The following is a 9,455-nucleotide window of genomic DNA, read 5'->3' as shown; positions in this document are numbered from 1 at the left end:
CACAGCACCTTCCTTTGTTGTCACAGTGGCAGTCGGGGACAACCTTTCTGCTCTGAGGACTGTCTAACCTGCATGCTCACACCTCACTGTGAGCCAAGCAGCCACAGAAAAGCTGCTTTTGCTACAGGGAGAGTTTGCTATTGGAGATGGTCTTCCTTTCTTTGGTCCCAATAAGAGGAGCCTGGTGGTCCTTAGGCAGGGAGGTCTGAAGACCATGAGATTTGAGAAAAGTTTAAGTCCCCCTGCAGAGGGAGCAATTTCCAGCAGTTTTAGCAGGAATTTAAAAGGTACCGAAGAAAAGAGGGGGGCTTGAGAGAAAGGGAAGATGGGAAACAAATAACCACTGGCAAAAAGAAAATGCAAGTCACTACATTTCAGGTCTTTTAAAGATTCGGGCCAATCTGAACGCTGAGAAATTGGACAACGATGATTCCTCAGGAAGAGCCTGAGCAGGTCTCCGGGTGACATACTCAGCCTTTCTCTGACTCAGTCTCCCTGGTGCCCAGTGACGCCAGTAGCTCTGGTCCCTTCGCCAGAGACACGCTTAGGGTTTTAGGGTGGCCAGCACCCACAGTTTTTGGAGAAGCCTGACCTTCTCTTGACTAATGAAGGAATACTGCCCAGAATCAAAGATATAGGTACAACCTGCCCCCCCAAACCCCCAAACCCGCAAAAACATCTTATGCCCAGGTTCTGTCAAGTACGGAGAGCACGACGCCCAGAGAGGCCCAGTCCCGTGCTGCGATTCTCTAGCATCCCTCCCACCCCTTCTGCACTTGACCTCGGGTCTTCAGAGTTTCGGAAGCACACAAACTGCGGAGCACGAACTGCCCAATAGGTCTCATTCCTCACAAAAAGCAAAGCCAAACAACAGAACAGCAGCAGTAGATCCCAAAGCCGACGCCCAGGAGCGCAGCCAGGAGGGGGCGAGGAAGGCCGTTTTCAAGTGCGGAGCGCCGGGGTCGGGCCGCGGAAACCTGCGCGGGGCGGGTCTCGGCAGGTGCGGGAGTCAGCCAGCCCCCGGGAGACGAAGCTCGGGCCCCGCCCCCTCCGCCCCCCCCCCCACCCCGGCAGCCGCCGGTCCTCTCCCGGCCTCCGGGCCTCCCCTCGTGGTGGGAAGGTGTCCAATCCTTGTCCCACCGTCCTAATAAACGGTACCCCACCCTGTCCTGCCAGAGGATGAGAAGTCAGTGTCAGTCGTGCGACAGGAAGAAAACAGAGACCCAGAGTGGCTTCAAGGTCCCGAGCAATCGCCGCGCCTTCTCTGCAAAACCGAAACCCCGTTGATAAGTCTCTGGGAGCGCAGATGATTGGGGTGGACAAACCGGCGCTGACCTTGGGGAGCCTCCAAGCCTTGCGAAGCACCCGTTTAAGCGGGTGCGGTTACCCTTTGGTTTCAGGTGTATAAAAGCATTTTCAGGAAAGAGGTAATCCTCGGCATTTAGAGTGGGAAGCGCTTAAGGTGCCGTCGGGGATGGCGCCAGTCGCTGCCTGCCACCAGGTGGCGCCAGAGGCACGTCGTCTTTGCTCACCCGTAGGGCTCAGGGGCTGTGCTGCCAGGAGTCTGAGCCCGGGGACCTGGTTCCCTTCTCAAACCTCTCTGCCTCGAATCCAGGCCCAGAGGAAAAATCCGCACTCACACGCACTCCCCACCCTGTCCCCAGGAAATGTCAAGGTCTTTGAAGGAAGGCTGGTAGCTAAATAACCAAGTGGAGAAAAAAAAATAAAGGTGGTTTTATGTTATTCGTCATACGTTGGCAGTTTTTTTCCTCCTCCCTTTCTCGAGGAAAGGCATTAAACTCGTCCTTGAACGGAAATCTGAGAAGGAAACCATAAGGTATTTTAAACAAGAATAAAAGAAAGGTATTTGCTTAGGTATCTGGAAATGGGGTGGTGGGTAAGGCAAGACAGAAACACACCACGGTGTGAATATAGCCAAGTATTTCATTTATTAACAAAATAAGTCTTACCAAGGGAGAGCTCTATTCATCCCAAATAGGCCCCGCAGCCCCGCGATGCTGCAGAAGACCGGGAAGAAGAACGGTGTGGGGAAGAAGACCCAGGGCCTGAGTCTTCAATCCCAGACACTGAGGGAACCCAGGAAGTCCCCAACTTTGGGGAATCTGTTGGGTCTGGCCTGGAAAGGGGTGAAGAGGGCTGTTGTGATGTGTGCTCCCTTGCTGTTCAACCTTGCCCCAGCAGAGACAGAAGGTTGTACTGCCTGCTGATAGCGCCACTGGTCTGCTTTGGAGGAATCTAGCAAGGGTCACTGACACCACCCCTCACCGCCAGGAGAGGGACCACTACCCCAATAATGGAGAGAAAAACAATGACTATAAAAGCACTTCGCAAAATATAAAGAGCAAAATTTCATGCCAGCAAGCCCTTCTAGGACTTTTAATTGAATCAGATGAGCCCTACAGGCCCCCCCCCCGCCCCCCCCCCCCCCCCCCCTGCAAGCGGGCAGGGTGAGGACAGGGTGTTTGGGGCCAGAAGAGTCTGGAAGTGGAAAGGTTCTCTCCTAGGCTGCTAGGCCCCTCTCTCAGTCCGTGCTCCGAGCTAAGTAGGGGAGGAAAGCTCTAATTTTGGGGGCCAGGGCAAAGACCAGGGTCCCTAGGAGAGGGCTGCAGGGGATAAGTCACAGAGCAGAGTTCTGGGTCTACGGAGGCCCCTCCGTGCAGCCCCCAAACGCATTACAAAAGGTATCTCCTCTCTGTTACTCGTTGGAAGGTAAAAACAGAACCTCAAATGGGAGGAAATGAGAGAATGAGAGGAAAGGGGAAAATGAAATGCAGTTTTAATGGTTAAGAAGCATGCAAGAAACTCCCCAGGGAGGGAGGACAAAACAAAGAGAAGAACCCCAGAACCCCAACTCTCCCTGTTCCCCTAAAACCAAACCAATCAAAAAAAAAAGAAAAAATTAAAACTTATACCTAAGAAAAAATTAAAGGAAGAGGGGCAGGGAACATGTAGTTGCTTGTGTGATTAATATTATTTGGGGGAACACAGACTTTTTGCATACCATCGACTCGTGTGGGCCATTAATGCACTTATATTCCCAGCTTGTAAGCTAACATTATAGTAAATAAATACACAGTCCAGTGGGGAGGGTCTGGGCGGGGAATCTGGCAGGGACAAGCAGTAGTGGAGGTTGCAGCGGCCAGGCCAGGAGGCTGGGGGAGGAGGGTCGGGGAGGGGGCGGGAGGAAGAGCCGTAGTTACTGGTATCCAAGCGCGGAGGCTGAGGCTAGTCTCTGCCCGTACAGGGCGTATGGCGAGTAGTAGGGTCCGGCTGTGGGGAGGGACGGCATGGCCAGGCCTCCAGCTGTGGATAAGTGGCTCTTGCCATAGGGGTGGTACCGGCTTAGCCCCAAAGTGTGTGGACTCCGCAATGACAGCGACCCGGGGCTGCCGGGGGCGGAGGGCGGGGGGAGGTGCAGATGGCAGGAGGCAGCCGCTGCAGCTGCTGCAGCGGCGCTGCCCAGGCCCGAGGCCCCAGGGTAGGTGGCCAGAAGTTTCTCTGCGCCCGGCAGGGCCGTGTGAGTCCGTAGGTGGCTGAGCAGCTCCTCTGAGGTGGCAAAGCGCTTGTCGCAGGGCCCGCTGGCCGCTACCCAGTTGCAGCTGTGAGGCAGCGGTTCATTCTGCAGCATGAAGCCGTAGGTGTAGAGGGGATGGCCCGGGAGCGCAGCCTGGGCGGCACTGGACGAGAGTGCGGCGGGCTGCAGCGGGTGCCCGGGGTACACCAGTGGATAGCCCCCGGCCTTCAGGCTGGGCCCGGCTGGGTCGTGCGCACTGCAAGTGGAGCAGCTAGAGCCACCAAGGTGCGAGGCGCTGTGGTAACCTCCCAGGCAGTAGGGGTCGCGGCATAATCCCTGCAGGAAGGAGGGCGGGGAGGCGCCGGTGAGTGGGCTGGAGCTGGGGGGCTTGCCAGGTGGCAGGCCCAGGCCCCCCGACAGCTGGCCTCCCACAAGGCCAGACTTGCTAGGATCCAGGCCAGGCACGAACTGAGAGGGGTAGCCGGCGTAGGCGCCCACGATGGAGCCGTGGTAGCCGATGCTGGAGGGTGGCAGCGGGAAAACCGAGTGGCCCGGTTTGTAGGGTGACACCGGCGCCACGTGGCCAGCCCCCACCAGCGCCGAGGGCGGCTCCGACTTGCGCCCAGAGGCCCCGACCTCCGCACCGCCGCCGTGTGTGCCAGGCTCCCCACTGCTGCCGCGGCTCACGGCTACAGCCTCCGGGCTGGGCTTGGACTCCTGGTCTTTCTTGTCCAGCTCCCCGCTGCCACCCCCACCGCCGCCGTTCTTGCAGTCAGAATGGTGCGGGGAGCCACCCCGGGAACCACCGGGCGAGGACGAAGACGACGACGTGGAGACTGGCGCTCCATGCGGAGGAAAGGGCGTGCAGGCGGCGCTGGGGACCCTGAAGCCTGCCTTGTCTCCCGGGGACAAGGAGGATGAGGAAGAAGTGGAGGACACAGAGGATGAGCCGCTGTCTTTACGGGAATCGCCGGAGCCCTTGGAGTAGGGCTTGAAGCTGGACTTGTCCTCGACCGGGGAGTCGCCCAGCTGCTTGAGCGCCGCAGACGCGGAGGAGGCTCCGGAGGCGGAGCGGCCAGGGTCCTTCTCTGCTCCTAGCCCGTTGGCAGCCGCCGCCACCGAGTTGAGTTTCGACGAGGGCGGCGGGTCCGGCTTGCCGATTTGCGAGCAAGTCTGGGCCAGCAGCGCCAAAGGACTCTTCTTGGCGTCCAGCTGTGGGAGACAGCGGCAAGGGGACAAGGAGTGAGACTACAAGACCCCGCGGAGCAAGCAGGGGTGTAAGAGGGGGTGCCTAGGGAGCTGGGTGGGCGCGCAGAGCCTTCCAAACGGAAGGCCCTGGGGAGAGGTTTGAGAGCGAGCGCCCGGTGGGCGGCGCAGCTGGGCAGAACGGCACTCACACAGCCCAGCAGTGGGATCCCCGACTGCACGGGGTCCCGGAGTGCGCCCCAGGCCCTGGGGAGTGGGCCAGCGGAAGCAGTCCGCCGAAGGCCACCGCAGGCGAAGGCGACTTCTCTGGAGTCGAGGCTGTGACGTGCCCCCTTCCTTCTAATCTCCCCCTCCGCTAAGCCCGAGGAAAAACTTATTCCTTCAGTTTGGGGAACTTCGTTTGGGACGGGTTTCCGGCGCTGGCGCCCGGGTAGAAGCGGGGAGAAGGGCGTTCTAAAGCCTAGGCTGCCGCCGGCGCTCGCAGTAGCCCCTCCCTCCCGCGAGGGCACCCGGGCAAGGAGGAGGAAGAAAGACCCGGGGTCGGGAGTGTCTGCGCGTCGTGCGCTCCAACGGGACAGGACAGAGGCGGAGTGGGACGGGGGCGACCCGTGATTCAAAGAAAACAAATCAAGGTTGGGGGGAGGGGGAGACTCAGGGGAGATCGTCTCTGGCCTAGAAACTGGGTGCCGAGGAAAAGTAAAGGACCCAGTGGAGACTCCAACAGCAGACCCAATCCCAGACAAAACACGTAGATCCGAAGGGCGATCGCGGAAGGGGACCCCTCCGTGGAGAAACCTGGGTAGAACCGAGTGGGCTATGATCCCCCCGTTCTCGGTCCCTCCTCACCCCGTCCGCCCCGGCCGGACCTGAGCGCCGCACCGAGCCCCGGGGTGCAGGGAGTAGGGCCGTGGGCCGGGCAGTGGTGGGCGGAATGGGAACGGCGCTGGGCGGCAGAGTCCCAGATACTGACCTCTATGGGGCTGACGGGAGTGGAAGACAGCGGCTGCAGGTACTCCGGATGCAGGAGGTGGCCGGTGTGAGCGCTCAGCATCTTCAGGACCCTGATAGGGAGCCGGTTCGCCTGGCGCTGGGGGTCCGCCGGTGGCAGGAGGGACACCGCTACCGGCCCCACCGGCCTCTTCCCGCCGCCGCCGCTGCCGCTGCTTTCGGGTGTCCTTGGGTTAGATCCAGCGGGCGAATCGCTCATTTGGAGGGGGCAGCGCCACTGGGGGGGGGGGCGGGGAGGGAGGGGCAGCACCAGGGAGGCGAGCTCCCGGGGCGGGTGGGCGCGCTCCGCAGCGTGGAGCGCGGTGCAGCAGTCGCCGCGCCTCCACCCCTCCTCCACCGACGCCGCCGCCTCCGCCGCCGCCACCACCAGCCGGGGACAGCAACACAAAAACCTTCGCCTTCCGCGAGCCGCACGTCAAATAGCCGCGATCGGCAGCCACACTTCAAAGGGATCGCCGCACCCGCCCAATCGCAGCTCTCGCCCGGACCCCAGGGCGGGGAGAGCGGGGGCGGAGGCGGAGGCCAGCGCTGCCGGTGGGAGGGGAGAGCCTTAAAGGGCCCTCGCTCGTGCGCCACGGCCGCCTCGGCCTTTACCACCCACTGTACTTCTCCCCACCCCCCAACTGCGCCGCCTTTGCCCGGGGGTCCCACACCGGGATCCTGGGCCCTGTGCCCTATCCCCCCGCTGGCTTTCCTGTCTCTCCCCTCTCTTGCTTAACACCACCGGGATGGAGATGCAGGCGGGGACAGCCCCCAGCCGGCGGAGCGTGTCTGGGTGTGGGGTGGGAGCGCACGGCGCTGCCGAGCCTAAGCCTCTCCCGCAGGCCGCCTGGGGGCGGGCCGCGCTTCCAGAGCCCCAGCCCTGCTTCGGCCCTGTTTGGGCTCTGCTCCGGCTCTGCTCGGGTCCAGTTCTCTTCCCCAATCAGCTTCTTCCCAGTGGGCTCACTTGGAAGTGCCTGAGCCTCGGAGGCATCCTCAGTTCCCCGGACGCGGCGTCAGCTGCTCCAACAACTTTGAGCCCATCCTGTCCGAAGCCTGCAAGTCTGAGGACTCCCTTCCTGGGGAAATGGTTCAGATGAAGCGTGTACCGTAGGCTGTGCGCGGTGTCTGCGCGCTGATTTATAGGTTCGGTGTTCGCGTGTTTCAGGTCTTACCGTGCCCTGTTCAGAGGCTTAAAATTCCCTCACTGCACCACACCTAGCTGCTATTTTGGGAGGACCAGCGACCACTGGAGAGGCCAGTGTCCCAGAGGAGCTGGGGATCTCTCTAAATGCTGCACGTCGATGCAAACTCTAGATACGACCCCCCATCCTTTTCTTCTCGCGGGAAAAAATGCAGTATCTTTTCCCAGGAAAAGTTCGCAATAAAAACTTTATTAAATATAACAATGCACTCTTCTACTCTCTCCCCTTCCCCGCGTCTTTCGGATAGAGGGCGCATTGCCAGCTTCGCACTTGGCAAAGATTTTACGTAGTCATAGTTCTGACATTAAAGTTCCCGTCTGCGGATTATCAGAAGGTGAAGCTGATCCTTTGTGCGCCGGCCTCTGGGGAGAGCGCTTCGGCGTGCTCTCGGCGGCCAGGGGAGGCGCGCTGGTGTCCCCGCCTCACTTCGAGTACCACTTTCCCAGCTCCAATCCATCACTCTGATTGTCAGGCCTGTCACTCGGGGCGTATTGCTCCAGGACTACCTGTCCCTGACTCTGCAGCGTTGAACTGCCTCTTGAGACAGCATGAGAGCCCAAGATAGGTGATTTCAAAAAGGGTTCTTCAAAGAGAAAGACAGAACTATCACAGAAATAACAAATAGCAATCCGGAAGCTTTATCATGCTCAGTGAAGACGACAGCAGTCACCATTTCCAGGCCATTTCAATCAAACCCTAAGTTAAACGTACTCCTGGATCTGTGCTGGTTTTTTTGGGCAGTGTGTATAGTCCACTGGCTTTCCCTACCCCAATTTAACCCTGGTAAAATCAGTTTAGAAGGAATTCCAAGGGATGCTCCGACTGACAGATGTCTTCCATATTGGAGCAAAAGGGGTACAAGAAGGGGGGTGAGCCCATTCACTGAATGTATCAGTGGTGGCCTCCATGTCCCCTCCCGCAGCCTCTTCTCATACCAGCCTCTGTGCGTCTGACATCTCGGCAGGTGCCAACACTACATTTAAAGGGTCCCTGCAGAGCCACTTCAACCTTTAGGGCCACTTGGTCTTTAGGAGGCTGCTATGCAAAAAAAGAACAGAAGAGAGCCTTACAGAATGGAAGAGGGTAGGCACCTAGGAGGAGGATGAGCTGGGGAGAGGGGAGACCTAGGAAGCAGTAAAAGATGAAAGACTCCTTCTTCATTATTGTAACCAACCCAGCTGTGAGAGCCAGCCAAGAAATCCTTCTAGGACCCAAGCAGATGTGTGTTAGGAATGATTAATGGGGAATCAGTTGAGAGCAAAGGGGAGTGGGGAGAGAGAAAAGGCGTTTAGGAATTTGGAAGGAAAAGTGAGAGAGGAGGCGGCAGAAAGGACAGAGGAGAAGAATGGAGGAGGATAAAATATTTATTCTCTATCTGGAGAGGAAAAGAGAAGAAAAAGGCAGTGAGTGAAGGAAAGGGAGGGAGAAAGGAGATGAGAACAGGGGGCCAGGCTTGGGTAGAGGGTGAGGAATTTGCCTAGCTAATGATACATTATACTTAAAAAGAAGCCGCACTCCCTTGCCCCACAGCAGAATTCACTGATAGGAACAGTGGGTGCCAGACAGAGTTGAGGTAGCAACCAGGCCTGTTTTCATCCCCCTTCCTGGGAAGTGCTAGCAAGCGGGTGGGGACACCCTTCCTTTTGGGGGCTGGTGAGGGCATCAGGGCTCCTTTGGCTGGATACACCCAGTCGCCTTTGGAGAGAACCATACCTTATGACATGGTTTTGAGAACCGTATCTTTGGACAACCATATTAAGATAGACCAGAGGCCAGATTAAACCACTACTAGACAATTATTACAATCAGTATCTGACACTGACTTAGCTGAAATGCTAACATACACAGAGGACCCCAAATGGGGTCCTCGTAGCCTAAAGAAAGGGCAGTTTTCAGAGGAATGGCTTGTCACCTGGGAGAGAATAAGACTCAGGATTCCATTGGGTCAAGTTTATTGAGGGCCACTTGCGGGCAGAGAACTGTGCTAGGGTTGTGGTTGAAAAGTCCATGCAAGACCATGTTGTTCAGGGACAGGGCATCTGGCACATGTTCTCCATTGCAGAAAAGTAGCAGATGTATGGTTAAGGGGCCTCCCTCTCTCCAGCCCTTTCTTACATTGCCCTGCGCCCGAGCAACACCGTGGAACTAGGATAGGAGTGAGGGTGGCTGGAGAATGCCCCAAGTCTGTAATGGCAAAGAACAGCAATTCCCCGTGCCAGGCACTTGATCAGCCTCAGGTGCCATTGTTCTCATTCCTGCTTACAGCTGGAGAAAGCGAGGCAAGGAGAGGTTAGTCCCTTACCCAAAGTGGCACAACCAGGTAGTGGCAGAGGGGGCACTTGGGGTCAGGTCTCCCGGAGCCAGGCCTCTGAACCACATTGCTGTGCTGGTCCCCGGGCAAGTTCACCGCCCTCAGCTTTGCTTTTCTCCTGTGTAAAATGTAAGAGTGGCCACCTCAGGGGAGGGGGCCCCCAAGCAGACAATGGATGTCACATGTGCTGTGCTCTGCACAAAGAAAGTCC

The 9,455-nt window shown here is 58.2% G+C and overlaps 1 protein-coding gene across 1 annotated transcript; it reads right to left on the bottom strand.

Moving 5' to 3' along the window:
* Window positions 1-1,930: 1,930 nt before the first annotated feature.
* On the bottom strand, window positions 1,931-6,137 carry ZNF703 (zinc finger protein 703). Its single transcript, XM_024562718.4, has 2 exons — window positions 5,712-6,137; window positions 1,931-4,747 (listed from the first exon to the last, which is right to left on the bottom strand). Exons 1-2 carry the CDS (start codon window positions 5,946-5,948, stop codon window positions 3,218-3,220), a joined length of 1,767 nt encoding a protein of 588 aa, XP_024418486.1. The 5' UTR covers window positions 5,949-6,137; the 3' UTR covers window positions 1,931-3,217.
* Window positions 6,138-9,455: the final 3,318 nt, after the last annotated feature.

This window comes from Desmodus rotundus, chromosome 13, assembly GCF_022682495.2.
Source record: "Desmodus rotundus isolate HL8 chromosome 13, HLdesRot8A.1, whole genome shotgun sequence".
Taxonomy (NCBI): domain Eukaryota; kingdom Metazoa; phylum Chordata; class Mammalia; order Chiroptera; family Phyllostomidae; genus Desmodus; species Desmodus rotundus.
Note: the sequence above shows the minus strand (reverse complement) of the source record. Positions and strands in the feature narration are given on the sequence as shown.

Bases quoted from the DNA above. Each gene is read 5' to 3' on its own strand.
- ZNF703 (XM_024562718.4), bottom strand. From the start codon at position 5,948: ATGAGCGATTCGCCCGCTGGATCTAACCCAAGGACACCCGAAAGCAGC. The intron at 4,748-5,711 runs GTCAGTATCTGG...TGTCTCCCACAG, and splicing joins CTCCCGTCAGCCCCATAGAG to CTGGACGCCAAGAAGAGTCC.